We start from the raw sequence: 18,153 nt of genomic DNA, 5'->3' as shown, positions 1-18,153 counted from the left end.
TGCCCGGCACTAGCCAAAACGCACATTCCACAGCACCTCCCAGGAGGTACTCCAGGAAACTGCACAAAATAATGCCTAGCCTTCAAATATACAGGGTAGATATAACCTGAAAAATTTCCACTGCGGGATAATTAAGGTAAACTTTAGTCACTAACTAGTTTCCAGGGATCACTAAAGAAGAATATTTTCTAAAAGTTGATGGCCTAACTCAGAGAAGGAAACAGTTCCCCTCCTGAGTTCTTAACTTCAATGCTTCTAGTTTGGAACCCAGCAGTAATCTCTACTGTAGTGAGTCCAGCTCACAGCAGTGCTTCCTAGGTACTCAGGAAAGTTTCTCTGTTTTTTCTGCCATACCTTCCCTCCAGATAATGTATTGAATGTTTTCCCCTCGTTCATTTCCACCTCCCTGTCATTTGCCATTGAAATTTTTCTGGTCTCTCAGGCGAACTTTTCTGGCACCTTGGGTCCAGTTCTGGGAGTAATTGAGTCCTATGTTTTATGGCACAAACAGGCCAAGAAGGTGTAGTCATCCTTTCTTGGCAGATTTGGGTGGAGACAGAACTCTCATTTCTGTAATAGAGTCTTGGAGAACTGGTTGGGACCCAAGTTGTGGGGGGTTTTTGGTTTGTTTGTTACTTGCTTTTTAATTGCAAGCCTTTGGGGTTGTTGCAGGTGCATGCATATCCCATTTCCCTTTGTGAGGATGGAGCTTGCTCAGGCATTAATTCCAGATTCTGTGAAATGTTTCAGTGCAGACTTGATTTTGTGAGCTGTGGAAGGTGTTGGAGGTTCACACCATGTAACATTCCCGTCCCATTGTTCCTACGCTTTTAAAAAGGGACGTTGTTCACCTATGAAGTTGGGTGTGACTGCGTGGATGAGTTTTCTGCCCCTGAGGAAGGATGTAGTTTGCACCTCTGGGCATGAAGAGTTCCTTAGGCTTGGCTTATATGGGGATGGGGAAGAACCTAAGAATCTGGTATTTCAGACCAGGCTTATTATTAGCAAACTTAGGAAGGGAGTATGCCACATCGATATGTGTGGAAACAGCTTTTATGTAGACATGGCTGATGACAGACTTCCTGTGTGAAAACAGTAAGGAGGAGCATCCTTGTGACATGGCAGAGCAGCAGCCGGCAGTTCACTTTCTCCCATTTGTCTGTCACAGATGGAGTGATTAATCTCCTCCTTAAGATAAAGGCCTCACAAATGATAGAGGTGAAGAATAAGGCCTGAATTCCCTCTTGGCCCTGTTAGAGAAAGCTAGGTGACAGGTTTGGTGGGCACAAACGATTCTTGGAATCTGAAGAATTCAAAAGACAATGTATTTGGCAATCTTCCTGACAGTACCATTTTTTAGGCACATATACATTTGTGTGTATGTACATGAACACGAGTATGTTTTTAAAAGCATAGATATATAAATGTGCTTATGTATGGGTATGGACACATTATGTATATACACTGCAGGCACACATATATCTTCCCACGTGTGCATTCGTAAAGATGAACAAATACGGAAACGTAAGCCCACTTACCTTTGTATATCACTCATGCAAAGACTTTACAATAAAACAAGTGTATATACATAGAGAAAGGTGTGTATATATGTGTGTTTTCATGCATCATATGAAATACACACATATATATATGTGTTTTTGTCAGCACTCAATTTTGGGCATGAATGAATGAATGCATGTCATCTGTTTGAACAAGTTCACATTCCGTTTACAGGCACTCAGCCGCTTAGATGTGCATATGCATAGGTATACCTATGCACACTTCCACACGTGCGCACTGTCCTCCTACATGCTTTTTCTGTATCTATAGACAGCACGTGCACATGCAGTTGCATACATTGCTGCCCTGCACCATAGAAGATGCTGTGATCAAAGAACTTGCACACTTCTTTCCAAGATGCATAACAGACAGCCCTGATTTGTTCTTAGCTAACTACCTCCCCAGGCTGCTGAGAGAAGGGGTCCTAGGTCCTGGGCATGGGTGAGACCCTTTTGCTGATGCATGCACAGCTGTGCACCAGCATGTGGAGATGTCAGGATAATTTAGCAGGTGGCCTCGTTACTCCTAGATCTGTCACCATGGTAACGTGTTTTTTTCTTTAAAAAATGTACAGTGCCAAGAGGAGGAAGATGGCTGACAAAATTCTCCCTCAGAGGGTGAGTCGCTTTCATTTCCTATTCCCTTCACAATCAGTTCAGCATCTTAGTGTAATTAGAGGGATTTTAGAAAATACTTTCACTTTTTGTTTAAAAATCTAATTAAAAAGTAAGTAGGCAGTGGGTGAAAGTCTAGAGAGCAAGGCTGGGGCTGGGGCTGGGGGCTGGGAGTGTGGAGTGCAGCCCGGCCTGTGTCCTCGTGCACTGGGTTAGCCGAGCCAGCACTGCCACTTGCTGGATGGACAGTGGTGCTGGGCTGTGAAGTACACGACTTGGTGCTGGGGCCCTCTGGGTCTTAAGGATGTTTTTGATGAATTTTTGAGGCTGACCAAAAGCTGGTTCAGAGCACAGCTGTGCCTGTAGGAGATCGGCTCATTCTCAGGTCTCTCTGGCCCAGTAGAGCTGCCAGGTTCTAATTTTTGCGGTTGTGTCCTAGTAGGACTGAAGTGAACCCGTGTAAACAACAGAGTTCAATGGGCCTGCATTGTCCGGAGAGTTATTAATTCTCTTATCCCTGGGGATATGCCTAGCTTTTAGTGTCTGCCTATGCTTGATCCTTGATACTTAAATCTTCTACTTCCTTTTTAAACGCTGGAATTTCTCTCTGCTCCCCTTCTCTTTCATTATTCCCAGACTTTTCCTTTCCTGTGCCCTCTTCAGTACAGGTCCCCCAAAACCTACTTGGTCCCAAAAGGCAAGCTTCCTTAGTCTTCAAAACACACACCCTCGTCGCGTCCTAGTCCCAGTTTCTTTGGCTTCTGGTGCTTTTTCTGGGCTCAGAATCCCTTTGACAGCTGTATAGATCTCCACGTCCTTTTCAAGTCTACCTCTCCACTGCTAGTGTAAACCCAAACTTTCTGGCAGCCTGCAGATTCTCTTCTGTGACATTCCAGAGGTACCTAGTGCCAGCCACCTGAGGAGGTGAGCCCACTTTGGTACTCCTGATGTCATATTATCACTTCTTCTCTTGTAATTCCTGCCACCCTCTGAAAGGACAGCCTCTCGTAGGTTAGCCATTAGTTCTCTCATGCTGCTGTCTTGAAAGGACTAAGCTACCATTAAATCCAGACCTTTGAACTACTTGCAGCCTCCATGGTGTTTGTGTTAAAGCCTCATTCCTGCTCTGCTTGGAGTCAGTACTTTCTTAGAATGAAAGCTACCTTTCTTGTGCTGTCAGTTCTGTCTTGTCCCACAAAAATTGTTTTCACAGACAATTATACATCCTGTATGGTGAGGCTATTGCTTTAAATATATGTCCATTTCAAGGCCTTTTTTTTTTTTTTTTTTTGTCTGGTGCCTTTATAAGATAAATAGGTCTCAGAACAGAGGTAACTAAACTTTTTTGGCAGCAGAAGACTTGTGCCTCTGTTTATCAAATCCATGATAATTCTTTAATAGGTAGAGCCTTATTCAAGTATGTCAAAAAGCTATACAGATGCTAGCACCTTTCAGAACCATGCTGTCATCAAGTCTTCTTGCCTTTCAGTATCTTTGTTGCTGTCAGCCAATAATTTTAACTGATGGAGTAATAAGGCAACACAAATTGCTAGAGTTCTATCTGCAATGGAGTTTTTATCAGTGCAGCTGGAGTGCTGGTATCGATGATACGACGTTGTGTCTGGATTAAGGCACTCCATTAGGCTGCAGTCAGTGTATCACAACCTCCTAATGCTCACTGTTCATGGGATGGGAGAATGCTGTGTGCATCGGTGTCCTGTCAAGTGGAAGACTGGCACTGGTGGCTGTGGAATGCATGTGAAACACAGGGTGAAACTTCCAACTTTCTGGAGCTACTTGTGCAGTGTTTTCCAGCCAATCAGCATCTGTCACCCACAGACTTTTTGCAGACTCTTGCTTGTGTTTTCTGGGAACTGTGAAGGGGAGAGGGGAAGATATTAAATACATTTTACTCTTGAAAACCATCTTATGTAATAGTGGAAAAGGAGGTGGGTTCTCAGTGTTACTTGCTGTGATAGCGAGTCAGGCAGTTGGCACAGATAATCTGCTGTTGGACTTCCAGGCTCTCTGATCAAACCTGTGCTATAGTGCTGGAGCATATTGCTAGTTGGGTAGGGTTGCTGAGCTGCTACAGTTCAGGTCTTTGAGAAGAATTTAATTTTGCATGAATATAATTGTATGAGAAAGTTCAACCTAGCAAACTATTACATGTAGGAAGATAGGATTATGGAACTGCATGGGACCTCCTGGCAGATCCAGTCTGGTTCCCTCTGTCATGGAAGCCACGACACAATTGCTGCCTCAAGACTAGTTAGGTTCCTTACTTCTGAGATACTTTAGATCCTGCAGCTTTTTTTTTTTTTTTTTTTTCCTTTTTGCTAGGCTGAGGAAGGCAAGTGCTTTTAGTTTGCCAAGTAAGAGGGACTACCCACCATTCTAATCCTCACAGTCCTTTGTTATATCTATTTCAGGTTAAATTCACCTCTTTCGAACCTCTTTAAATCTACCTCTCAGAAGACCAGAACTATACATAGTATTACAGATTACCAGTATCACCAGTGCTTGAATGCCACTAATGCATTTTTATTTCTACTGGAAATAGCTAATGATGCAGATTGGGATCACATTTTTAATTTTATTTTTTATGGCCTTACCATATTGATACAGCATATGGTCATTCTGTGATTGACTAATACTCAAAAGTATTTCTACTTTCTACAGTTTGCAACTGATGAATTCCCATGTTAGAGCAGGAATTATGGGTATAGACTCTGAGGAACATGATCCTGTGCTTTGTAATGCTATATTTCATCCTGTTTCTATTATACAGTTCTCAGCTTCCTTATATTCTCTGTACTATCCTCCGCCTTGTATTGGCAGTGCCACCCAAATTTGTCATTATTAACTTCTGGTAGCATACTTCTCCTTTTTGTACTGGAGCTATTAATGAAAATATCTAAATAAAATCAGTTTCAAAAATGGTCCATGAGGTACTTCCTGATCAATACTTTTTTTCTATGCCAGTTCTTTACCACATATTGTTCTCTTTCTAATCCCCATTTTTCAGTCTTAAGTAGTGGTTCCCTTTATGACTGTATGTCAAATGCTTTACTTAAATGCAAGTCGATTGGATCTACTGCATATCTTTTGTCTAAAATGCCATTTTAATGAAAAGAGAGACTTGGTTAAGCCCAGGCTGGCATACTGTAACATAACAAGGCTTAGCATTTTTTATAGTGTATTCAACATTAACTCCAGTTCTGTGCAGCAGGCTATACCCCACCCCATTTTCCTTACCTCTGGATCCTTCCCTTGTTCTCAGGTCACTGAAACCCTCATTCAATTTTGGAAAAGTTCATAGGCATCTTCATTCATAGCTGGGGACCTAGATCTCTGGAGCTGATGTGGCCTTTGTGACCCAAGTCTAGCAGTTGTGCCTCAATTTTGACCTCAGGCCATAAACTGTCTGTAGAGAAACATGACTGCACATCAGATTGTGCCTCTTCTTTCTCCAGGCCTTGTCTCCTCATTACTTTTGGTCAGTGTCTTATTTTCTCTTAGTTCTGAGTCACTACATTTTTTCCCAGGCACCGTGACTGTGATTCACTGTTCTGTTTCTTTAAGCTTCCTTGCCTACCCCTTCTCATGCAAGAATCTCAGCTGAAAATCATTCTGACTCCATAGCTGTGTGTGTCTCTGCTTTTCCCCATTTAACTTGCTGAGTGGAGTGCAACTTTGAAACAGCAAACTGCTTCGCCTTCAATGGCATGCTTGTCTCTTAGTATTGGCTACTGTTCTTCTCACTGGGCCCCAAATTCCCGTGAGGACTTTTTGTCTAGCTGTGCTGATTGGTTTTTGTACAGCTGTCCTCTCCTTTTTGTCCTCTCCGCTTCGTTCTCCTTTACACAAATATTCAGTCAACTCCTGCTGCCATTCACTGACCACCATATGGGATTCTCTGCACAGATCCCGTACCATAATAGCTGTCCTGTTGTTTGGTCACTGCATGGCTGTTGTCCACCTCTTTCTCCATATGAGCCAACCAGAGGTGAGGAACACCTGGATCTGCTATTCACTTGTAAGAAAGAAATGGTTAGAGATGTGATAATCAGTGGCAGCCTAGGATGAAGCAGCTGTGAAATAATGAAGTTCAAGATCTTGAAGGGAACGAGGAAGGAGACTTGCGAAGTACAGACCCTGGACGTCAGACAAGCAGAGTTTGGCTTATTGGTTACTGTTAGGCGTGATCCCATGGGAAGCAGCTCTGAAGGGCAAAGTGGCTCAGGGAAGCTGGCAGGTCTTTAAGGACCCTCCAAGCACAAGAGCAGTCTGTCTTGATATGCAGGAAAATGAGCAGATTTTTGAAGAGCCCAGCTTAACTAAGCAGGCATCTCACAGTGGAGGTCCCAATGTCCAAAGGCAGCGTACAAGAGGTGGAAGCAGGGACAGGCTACAAAGGAGGAATTTAGAAATGTTGCCTGGGCGTATAGGGAACAGTATCAGGAAAGTCAAAGCTCAGCTGGAGTTGAGATTTCCAAAGGACATCAAGGGCAACAAGAAAAGCTTCTACTGTTACATTAGTAATAAAAGGCTGACCAAGGAAAATGTGTGCCCGATGCTGAGTGGGCTGGGTGATATAGTGGCGACAGAGAAGTCTGAAGTACTCAAAGTCGTCTTTGTCTCAGTCTGCACTAACAATGTCTCCCATACTTCTGTGATCAGCGAACACGTTCAAGAGGAACAGCCAGCAATGGGCAGGGATTGAGCCAGGGATTACTTGAGAAAACCTGACCCATAGAAGTCCATGGTACCCAACAGGCTGCATCTGAGGGTGCTGAGGGAACTGGCCAATGTCCTTGCAAGGCCATTCTCTATCACCTTTGAAATGTTGTGGAAATTGGGGCAGGTTCCCAATGACTAGAAAAAGGCAATAGCTGCACCCATCTTCGCAAAAGGCCAAAAGAACAATACAGGGAACTGCAGCCAATCCGTCTCACTTTCATCCCTGGGAAAATCACGGAGCAAGTGCTCTTGGAAACACATTTCTGGACACGTGAAGGAGAAGAAGGTAATAGGGAACAGTGAGCACAGATTTACCAAGGGTAAATCAAGCCTGACCAACCTCATTGCCTCCTCTGATAAAATGACTGGATCTGTGAGCAGGAGATAGCAGTGGATATAATTTACCTTGGCTTTAGCAATGTTTTCAGCACTGTCTCCCGTAATAGTCTTGTATCCAAGTTGGGACATTTTGCTCTAGATGAGTGGACAACCATCTGGTTGGATGATTTGGCTTAGAGGGTAGTGGCTAATAGGTTGCACTCTACTGGGGAGACAGTGACAAGCAGAGTACTTCAGGGATCTGTCCTGGCAGCTGTTCAGTTTAGCATCTTTATCAATGACCTGGAGGAGGCAGTGGAGTGCGTGCTTATAAAAATTGCAGATGACACCAAATCACGGGGCGAGGCGGGGTGAACCAGTCAATATGCTTGTGGACAGGCTGCCATTTTGGGGGAGCTGGACAGGCTGGAGGAATGAGGTGACAGGACCTTTATGAAATTCAACAAGGTCAAATGCAAAGTTCTTCCTTGGGAAAGTGGGGGGCAGTAAGCTCTTGCTGGGGCTACCTGGCTGGGGAGCAGCACTAGTGGAAAGGCCCTGGTAGACAGTGAGCTGAGCATGAGCAAGATATGTGCCCTGGCAGCAAAGATGACTAACAGCATCCTGGGCTGTATGAACAGGAGCACAGCCAAGAGATTGAGGGACTTGATTACCCCTGCTCAGTACTCGTTAGCTCACAGCTAGAGGAGTGTGTTGAGTTTTGAGACCTCCAATTCAAGAAAGACATTGGCAAACTGGACTGGTTCACCTTTGGAGGTTGGTCAGAGGGCTGGATCAGCACATGAGGAGAGACTGAAAGAACTGGCCTTGTTCTGCGTGGAGCAAGGATGGCTCTGAGGGGGCCTAATAGCAGCTTGCCAGCTCCTAAGAGAGGATGGTCAAGAAGATGGAGCCAGGCTTTCCAGTGGAGCATGGCAGGAGAATGAGAGCCAGTGAGCATAAGTTGAAACAGGAGAGGAGCTGGCTGTATGTAAGGAGAAACTTTTTCACAGCAGGACAGTCAAGCATTGGAACCCAGAGAGGTTGTGGGATCTCCACCCTTGGAAGTTTTCAAACACCAACATAACCTCATTGTTGACCCTGCTTTGAGCAGGAAGTTGGACTAGAGACCTCCCAGCATCCCTTCAAGCTGGTACCTGTGATCCAGCTGCTGTTCTATAGAGCATCTCTAGCAGAAGTCTCCAGAAATGTTGGTTTCATATGTCATCTGACTCCGTGCTCTAGAGTTGATGCTTTTCCATGCTGATTGACTTTGTGGTCACCTCTCCAGTTTTTACTTTGGGCTGTATGCCACAGAGGTTTGGCTGGGTCATAGATGCTGCCCAGCCACTGAACATAAAGGAGCTACTGAATTGCTTTTACTAGAACTTTGAGAGTAACTCATAAGGACTCCTCATAATCCTAATTCATAGATGTGACCTATAGCCTTCTTTTATGTAATTAAACATTCAAATATAAACAGTGTAGAGCTTAGGCGCTTATATGTATTGCTTCTATCTGCCCATGTTAGTCTGTGCTCATAACTGATTACTGTGAGTGGCTGGTGACTTAACTGTTGCTTGTAGTGTTGCAGGATCTTTGCATTTTTGAATGGTACCTGCATTTGGCCATGAAATTCAGAATGGCACAGTCTTTAATTGCTTTTGCCATGTTGCTGGACTGTGTTATTGGCTCTGTGGTAGCCAGTCAGAAATCCTCTCTGAAACACTATCTCTTAGGGATCAAGACTCACAAGGTGGCAGAGAGTTACAATTTCTAAGCAGTGTCAGTCCTTAGCTATCCTTCTTTGACCACCATAGAAGCCTCAATGGTAGAGACACTTTTGTCAATAAGCTATAGGCTAAAGTTTCTTAGCAGGGAACTGCCTGGTAGTTGATAAGTCAGACTTCACTCATTGTCACTTGTAATATGAAAGTGTTGGCTTCTCAACACTATTTTTGAAATGTCTAGGTTGTGTGCGTCTTCTGTAAGTGGTAAAAAAGTTGGCTTAGGATCTAATTGAGCTTGTCAGATTGAAGGGGAGCAAGAGGTCTTAGCTTTTGTTACCTCTCTCAAAGATGGAAATTATAGAGTAGCCTAATTCTGAAGAAGCTGCCAAATCTCTATTTATTAGTGTCTGATGATTTTTTTTTTTTTTAAAGCAAATTGCTAAAACTGTTTTGTTTCTCCTGCTCAGGTAGTGAAGAATGCAGCTCCAATTGTTATTTCCTACCTGAAATGGATCAAATTCTATTTATTATTTTTTTCTGGGACCTTTAATGATAGCCAACTTTCACCTGGAAAGAAATATCAATCTGAAGGGCACAGTCTTCTGTATCTGGTTTTTTTTTTTTTTTGTTACTATCTTTAGTTTAAACTGAAATTAAGTTATGCAGGTGACAGCATGGTGGCTGTCTTGTTGCGGCTACAGACAATCTGCCTGATCAAGAAGGAGGCAAAGCCTTTCTCAGACATCTGGAGGAAGCCCCACGGTTGCAGGCCCTCATACTCATTGGGGGAACTTTAACCACCCTGACATCTGCTTTGAGGGCAGGAGGACTGAGTACAAGCACTCCAGGAGATTCCTGGATTGGATTGACGACAATTCCTTGACACAGGTGATCAACAAGCCAACAAGGGGAGGTGCTCTGCTGGACCTGTTGCTCACAAAGAAGGAAGAACTGGTTGGGGATGTGAAGGTTAAGGGCAGCCCTGGCTGCAGCAACCATGAGATGGCAGCGTTTGCGATCCTGAGAGAAGCAAGCAAGACCTGGACTTCAGGAGAGCAGGTTTTGGCTTGTTCAGAGATCTGCCCAGAAGGATCCTATGGGACAAGGGGGATCCCTGGAGGACAGCGGGGCTCAGGGAAGCTGGCTGAACTTCAAGGACAATTTCTTCAAAGCAAAGGGGAATGAGCAGACCAATGTGGACAAAGTTGAGCAGGCCTGGCAGGAGGCCAGCAGGGTTAAGCAGGGAATTCCTGGCTGGCCTCAAATGCAAAGAGGGAGTGCATGGAGGTGTAGGCAGGGATGGTCTACCCAGCAGGAACAGCACAACGGTGCCCGAGCACGCAAGCGTGAAATTAGGAAAGTCAAAGCTTAGCTGGAATTGAACCTAGCAATGGATGTGACGGGCAACAGGAAAGCCTTCTGCAAGCGGATCAGCAGCAGAAGGAAGACTAAGGGAAGCCCGGGCCTGGGTCTGGTTCTGCTGCTCATGTCAAAAGCCTTGGAAGAGGCTGAGGTTCCCAGTGTTGTCTTTGCCTCCTGGGACAGAATGACACCGTACAGTGGTACAGGTGGGCATCAACTGGGTAGAAAGCAGTTTTGCAGGAGTGGGCCTGGGTGTCCTCGTGGACAACAAGCAGAGAATGAGTCTGTGAGGCAAGCCAGCCATGACAAAGGTCAACTGCAAAATGGGCTGTATTAGCATAAGCGTTGGCATCAAGCCAAGGAAAGAGGCTATTCCTTGCTATGCCACACTTGTGAAACTGCATCTGGACTTCTGGGCACAGGACCAGAAAGACGTGACATTCTGGAGCGAGGCCTGCAGAGGACCACCAGTATGTGTGGGGGCTGAAGCACATGCCTACCAAGAGAAGCTGCAAGAGCTGGGTTTGTCCAGCCTTGAGAAGAGAAGGGGAAAGGGAGATCCTATTGGTGAGTGCAACTGCCGTACGGGATGGTGACGAAAAGACAGAGCCAGCCTCCTCTTGGAGGTGCACAACAATAGGATGAGAGGCAACAGAAACTCACTGCAACAGGGGCAATTGACTCAGTATAAGGAACTTTTTTTTTTTTTTTTTTTTTAAAAACCATGGTGGTACCAAAACATTGGAACAGGCTGCCAAAAGATGCTGTGGGATGTCCATCCTTGGTTGGAGGTATTCAGAACCCAACTGGACAAGGTCCTGAGCAACCTGATGTAACTTGAACCTGTTTGTTCCAACAGTTGGTCTGCATGACTTCCAAAAGTCCTTCTGATCCAAACTTTTTTGGGATTACTGAGGCTTAAACAGTTGTCTACCCAAGTCATGGGTTTGCCAGATATTCAGTGAATCCTTTGTGTGTTTGATGGCTGTTCATCAACATAACCCCACAAATTCAAACCAATTGTTTCCATGATGTGGGTGACTTTGGTGTTTGTCTTCTGTTGGAATCAACTGTGGTAGGTGGTTTTGATAAGTCTTGACTAGCAAGGAAGTACTGACTGTCTCAACACTGAAGGCTTGTGGAGAGCAAGGAAGGCTGAGCTGCATATAGACTTTTTTGTAGCCAGCAGTACTCCTATCAGGGCTCCATTTGAAGACACTCAAATTCTTTCAGAATTCAATATCCTACAATGTTAAGTTTATGGCAGAATGGGTTATATTCTGTCAGCAGGAAATATTTTATACATACGGTCATGCTGGAGGTCAATGAGGCTGACAGAGATATATTTCTTAGGTTTGCTTAGGCGTCCACACTTCACCTAGGGATGCTAATGAAAACCCAAACAACTCCCTTTAGAAAACTGTCTATGCCAAAAATGCACTTCCCAGAGCCTATGTTTTCTGATGGCAGAAGTTGCAGAAATGGTTACTATAATTTTTTTTTCAAAAGAGAGGAATCAAGAACTAACCTGTTTGCAATAGGAGGATATTGGAGACCTATGTTTTGTAGTCTGTGTAGTGTTAAAGAGTGTGGGAGATGGCTTTGTTCTTTGCAGAAATGGGAAATCTCACATCTGTTTCTCCTTATGTCTCTGATCTCGGATGTGTCAGTGGCAATGAGTGCAACTCAAGAAAACCTCTATCTCCAGCTTAAGCTCAGGTTTTCCACCACTGACACTGATTTTTTTTCTGTCATTTCCTATCAGTATTCTGTCTGTTCTTTATGTTCTGCATACTAGTGTATCAACTCCTAATAGCTGTATTGAGAGGTCTATTTAATTTTACTAGAGAGTGGCAAGCCTTCTTATGGAAGACTTTGAAAAGAAGGAGCACACATTTGATCTTCTGGGAGAAGGAAAAAAGTACTAATTTATTTTTACTGCCATACAACTAGACAATGTGAAGTCTGATCCTATCATGAGAACTTACTGCTACTTTGTTTTATTCTTGTTTAACTTCTACAAGACAGGCCTGAGGATTTACTTGTGAGAGCATATGTATTTAAAATTCCCTGCAGTCATTGTTGAATTTTTTCAGTATTTGGGTGCACTCACTCCTAAGAATTTTCACTTTATTTCTAATTTGAACTTAAACAATTTCAAGTTCATTGTGTTGTCACTTTGATAGGCAGAGAAACTTTTTTTTCTATTTGTGTAGATAGATACATACTCATAGGTGAAGCTAAATTAATTGGCTTCATGGAACCTTGTACTATAGAACGTGTTTTCCTGTCTGCTAATCATCTCAATAGCTTTTCTCAGAATTTTCTTGAGTTTGTCAGTAGATTTCTTCATTTGTGACTCTGGTGTTCTTTTAGTGATTATCCTGTTGCCAAGCATGGCAGTAATTGTAAAATCCTTAGTCTTGCTCCATGTCTTCCTGCTCGTGTATTTAAGAACTGCACTGGTCTGTTAGGCTACAGTGGTGTTCTGGGCTACTGTTTCCTCCCCTACCATTTCCTAAATCCTTTTAAGATTTCCCTGTGAAGCAGTGAGAGTCCCTGTGCCGTAGCTATGTCCTACATTCTTTGCTTCTAGGTTTTTTGATTGTACAAATACCATTATAATTTGTGTTCTTTTCTTTCTCCCAGTTCACTATGGTATGGATCCATATTCCTGTCCTCTTCTTTATTTCTGATTTCCCCATCCTGTGTCACTTGTAGATTCTGTTCCTTACGTTCAGGTTAAACTACAAAAGCCCCAGAACCATTCCTGTTCTTTATACCTTGCATCTTTGTCTGTTTGCTGCTGCTCATGCAGATGACTTCATTAACTTAGCCACAGCGAGTCTTGATCACTTTCATCAGTGGCCATGGTCTCATTAGTACCCACCAGTACATATAAATTGCTTGCTTTATCGTGCATTCCATTGTGTTTGTTCAGTATTGCAACTCATCTGCCACCATGCAGCTTAGTCAGCAAACTCGGAAAAAGCCTTTTCTGAAATGTCTTACTGTCTTTTCAGGTCGTGATTAACTAAAAATTTTACAGCTTTTAATGCATTTATATCTCTTTTGTACTCTTCTGGATCATTTTAATAAAAATGCCAAGTCAAAGTTGTTGAAAGATGTAAGGTTTCACTTGGCCATGATGAAAACTCGATCTTTGTCTTACTGCTTTTTTTCAGCTTTCTTGGGCAACACATGGCCAGTATTTGCTTTTTATCTATGTGTCACTGTGAATTCCCCAAAAAGTTCTTGTGAAGGACTGTATCCCTAAGGACCACTTGAAAGTCTAAAATACCTGTTTTCCTTTAGTTTTCCATTATTTCTGACATCTTTAAAGAATGGATGGGACACAGTTTTCTTGCAGAAGTGATACAGCTAGGTCTCTTGATATTTAGAAGAATAAATTTGGAATTCACATGATGCTTTTTAGTACTCTTCCAGCCACAGCAGTAATTAGCTTGGAATGGACACATTAGATCAGTTTTGACATAATGTGTATCTTTCTCTATAGCCTTGGAGACCGAAGCAGAGTTGTTTCTTTGCTGTACTTCAGAGAGTTTAGTCTAGATTTAAATGTCCATGACTCTGTATTTCATAACTGGGAAATGTTCGTGACATTCTGCTTAAAACATTGTAGGGAAATCAGAGTAAATCTCTCTAAATCTTGCTTGTATCTTTTAGCTGCTCATAACAGGCTTATCTGTCCTACTTCCACGTTTCTTCTCTAATTTAAATCAAAATACAACTTAACTCTTTGGTTTTCTTCCCATAACTCTGTGACTATAAACGGATAAATATTTTCTGTCACAAAACTCTTTTTCCTTTGCTAATACTTATTTGATAATGAGATAGCCAGAATAAAGATAACCGCCAAGTCCAGTTAGGGTTCACTCACAGCCCTTCCTTTTCTTGGTGACAGGCATACAGCAAAATATAAATTCAGAGTTGGGGAATCTCTCTTCCCCTCTGGAAGGTTTTCCTGCTCTCTAGATGAGGAAGGATCTTTTTGTTCCCAGCCTGGGCTTCTCTTGATCTCTCTGTTAAGTTTTACATTATTTCAGGAGATCCTTTTGCCTCTACCTGGGTGAAGACATTTGAGCACTTTGATGCTTCATAGAGCCATGTGCAGCTTGTAAAAATTAAATCTTGTTCAACAAGCCTGCCTTTTTCTGAGGAGATCACAGGATTCTTTGATAACAGAAATTGTGTTGATGCTATTGGATTTCTTCAAGCCATTTGATCTGTTATAAATGACATCTCAATTAAAAATCTTAGAGTATAAGTAAGCATATTGGTTACCTTAAATTAAAAAGTCCCTCACTGTCAATTTGGAGACATATCAGTGAGAGGGTCATTTCTAGTGGGACCAGAAAGATCTGTTCTTGGCCCAGTGCAGTGTAGCTTTTTTTTTTCCCCAGTGTCATGCATAATATGTGAAATTTGATGGTAAAATTTATGGGTAAGATTAATGGAACAGTAAATAAGCACAGGGAGGGGGACAGTTATTGCTATGAATTATTATCTGAGTTGTCCAATAAAGTGGTCACAACACAGCAAAATTAGTTTTACTGCAAATAAGTGCAGTACATCTCTAACCCAGGAATCTGGCGGTACAAGAGTCTGTCTTGGGAAGCAGTGATTCAGACATGCTTGAAGCAGATGAAGTTGACAGAGCACAAGCAACAGTTCGTTCTTAGTTCCGCGTCTCTTGTACTTTCTTATATTTGTTAAGACCAGGAGGAGCTGGTACATGTCCTATATAGTATAGGCCAGACAAGTTCAACCTATTACTTTTGTATTGAATTCAGCAGAGGCACAGGCATTATGGTACTCCTGTTTCCATCTCCTACTAGCAGTGTTTCTCAAGGTTTCTGTTGCACCAGAACAACCAGTCACCTCTTTCCTTAGTAATATTACTTCTGCTTTATAGATAGTGACCACCCTTTTCTCAAATCATCTAGTAGGTAACTAAATTATCGTACACTCAGAGCAGTTGTTTCCTGTATGTACTTGTTCTGAAGATTGACACTTCTATTTCACACCATTGTTTAATGATAAGATAAATGTTGCTTTCAGCTGCAAATACAGAAGCAGAAATGTAATGGGCATGTATCAGATCTGGTGTTAACTCCCTGTGACAAATGAAATATGCTGTCAAGTTTTACTAGTTTGACTTTGTACTACCAGACCTTACAAGTGGCTTAAAGTCAGCGTACTTTCTACACCAGGTACTCTAGCCATTTTGACAGAGACTTGCAGCTGATTTTGATGAATGTTTTGAGCAGCATCTGCTACTCTCAGGTCTGAAATGGTAGCCTCAAATGTGAAGGAAGGCTGCCTCTTCCAGACTTGTTCTTCTCCAGCATTGCTATTGGCCAAGCAAAAAGTTTCTCTGTCTCTTAACCTTACCTCTCCCATAGCCTTAGATACTTCATCTGTTGCAATACTACTGTTAACCTATTTTGAATTGAGGATTTCAGAAGGTGGATTATCCCTGACTTGTTTGTTTGGTAGTGACAAATTAGCCATTTCTGGTGGCTAGTGCCAGGCTGAAGTAAGGGAAGGAGACAGATGAACTGTAGATCTTAATTTCTTGTTCTCAGAGGTGTTAAGGTTGGTTAGCCAGTGTTCTGGAAGGGTTAGTGTCATTACTGGGCTACATCTGGCTGTATAAAAAGTTTGCTTGAGTAGCCCAGCTTTAGAGAGAGTCCCTGTTGCTGTATGGCTGCTCTGTCCTTATTTACTTTTGATCAATGTTAATGCCCTCCACAGTTCTTGATTTCACAGAATCACAGAATTGTATAGATTGGAAAAGACCTTTAAGATCATCGAGTCCAACCGTAAACCTAACACTACCAAGATCATCACTACACCATGCCCATAAGCACCTCATCCAAATGTCTTTTAAATACCTCCAGGGATGGTAACTCAACCACTTCCCTGGGCAGCCTGTTCCAATGCTTGATAACACTTTCAGTGAAGTAAAATTTCCTAATATCCAGTCTAACCCTCCCCTGGCGCAACTTGAGGCCATTTCCTCTTGTCCTATCACTTGTTACTTGGGAGAAGAGACCGACCCCCACCTCTCTACAACCTCCTTTCAGGTAGTTGTAGAGAGCGATAAGGTCTCCCCTCAGCCTCCTTTTCTCCAGGCTAAACAAACCCAGTTCCCTCAGCCGCTCCTCATCAGACTTGTGCTCCAGACCCTTCCCCAGCTTTGTTGCCCTTCTCTGGACACGCTCGAGTATTTCAATGTCTTTCTTGTAGCAAGGGGCCCAAAACCGAACACAGTATTGGAGGTGCGGCCTCACCAGTGCGGAGTACAGGGGCACGATCAGTGCCCTAGTCCTGCTGGCCACACTATTTCTGATACAAGCCAGGATGCCATTGGCTTTCTTGGCCACCTGGGCACACTGCTGGCTCATGTTCAGCCGGCTGTCAATGAATAGCCCCAGATCCTTCTCCACTGGGCAGCTCTCCAGCCACTCTTCCCCAAGCCTGTAGCGTTGCATGGGGTTGTTGTGGCCCAAGTGCAGGACCCAGCACTTGGCCTTGTTAAACCCTCATACAATTGGCCGTGGCCCATTGATCCAGCCTGCCCAGGTCCCTCTGCAGAGCCTTCCTACCCTCAAGCAGGTCAACACTCCTGCACAACTTGGTGTCATCTGCCAACTTACTGAGGGTGCGCTGGATCTCCTAGTCCAGATTATTGATAAAGATATTAAACAGAACTGGCCCCAACACAGAGCCCTGGGGGACACCACTTGTGACTGGCCACCAAGTGGAGCAAACTCCATTCACCACCACTCTTTGGGCGCGGCCATCCAGCCAGTTCTTTACCCAGCGAAGAGTACGCCTGTCCAAGCCATGAGCAGCCAGTTTCTCCAGGAGAATGCTGTGGGAAACCGTGTCAAAGGCTTTACTGAAGTCTAGATAGACAACATCCACAGCCTTTCCCTCATCTATTAGGTGGGTCACCTTGTTGTAGAAGGAGATCAGGTTGGTCAAGCAGGACCTGCCTTTCCTGAACCCATGCTGGCTGGGCTTGATCCCTTGGTTATCCTCTACATGCCATGTGAAGGCACTCAAGATGATCTGCTCCATCAGCTTTCCCAGTACCGAGGTCAGGCTGACAGGCCTGTAGTTCCCTGGATCCTCCTTCCGGCCCTTCTTGTAGATGGGATATCCTTAAATATACGTAGAGGTTATTAGATAGACTAGCATTTCTACTGATTGCTTTGGAACCCTGCTGAGGAATAGGAATTGTAAACCTTGTTTCCATATGTGCTCATAATTTAAATATATTACTTGTACATTTTACTTGCCATATGTGTAGTACATATAACATGTATTCGCAGTTGCATAGAATAAAACGAAAATTAACTGTAATTTAGTCTCTATAACATATAGGCTGAAAGTGACCTCTTAGTCCTCAAACACACAAAGGATTCACTGAATATCTGGCAAACCCATGACTTGGGTAGACAACTGTTTAAGCCTCAGTAATCCCAAAAAAATTTGGATCAGAAGGACTTTTGGAAGTCATGCAGACCAACTGTTGGAACAAACAGGTTCAAGTTACATCAGGTTGCTCAGGACCTTGTCCAGTTGGGTTCTGAATACCTCCAACCAAGGATGGACATCCCACAGCATCTTTTGGCAGCCTGTTCCAATGTTTTGGTACCACCATGGTTTTTAAAAAAAAAAAAAAAAAAAAGTTCCTTATACTGAGTCAATTGCCCCTGTTGCAGTGAGTTTCTGTTGCCTCTCATCCTATTGTTGTGCACCTCCAAGAGGAGGCTGGCTCTGTCTTTTCGTCA

The 18,153-nt window shown here is 43.3% G+C and overlaps 1 protein-coding gene across 7 annotated transcripts in view; it reads left to right on the top strand.

Annotated features, from left to right (window-relative positions):
* SMARCD3 (SWI/SNF related BAF chromatin remodeling complex subunit D3) overlaps nt 1-18,153 on the top strand; it is a 117,241-nt gene that overhangs the window by 54,127 nt on the left and 44,961 nt on the right. For all 7 annotated transcript variants that reach the window (XM_075492069.1, XM_075492071.1, XM_075492070.1 and 4 more), the window contains one exon: nt 2,135-2,177. In XM_075492069.1, coding sequence (XP_075348184.1) covers nt 2,135-2,177 — 43 coding nt within the window. The remainder of the gene's footprint in view (nt 1-2,134; nt 2,178-18,153) is intronic.

The sequence above is a fragment of the Mycteria americana genome, chromosome 2 (genome assembly GCF_035582795.1).
Source record: "Mycteria americana isolate JAX WOST 10 ecotype Jacksonville Zoo and Gardens chromosome 2, USCA_MyAme_1.0, whole genome shotgun sequence".
Classification (NCBI taxonomy): domain Eukaryota; kingdom Metazoa; phylum Chordata; class Aves; order Ciconiiformes; family Ciconiidae; genus Mycteria; species Mycteria americana.
The sequence above is the reverse complement of the archived record's forward strand: the minus strand, read 5'-3'. Positions and strand labels throughout refer to the sequence as shown.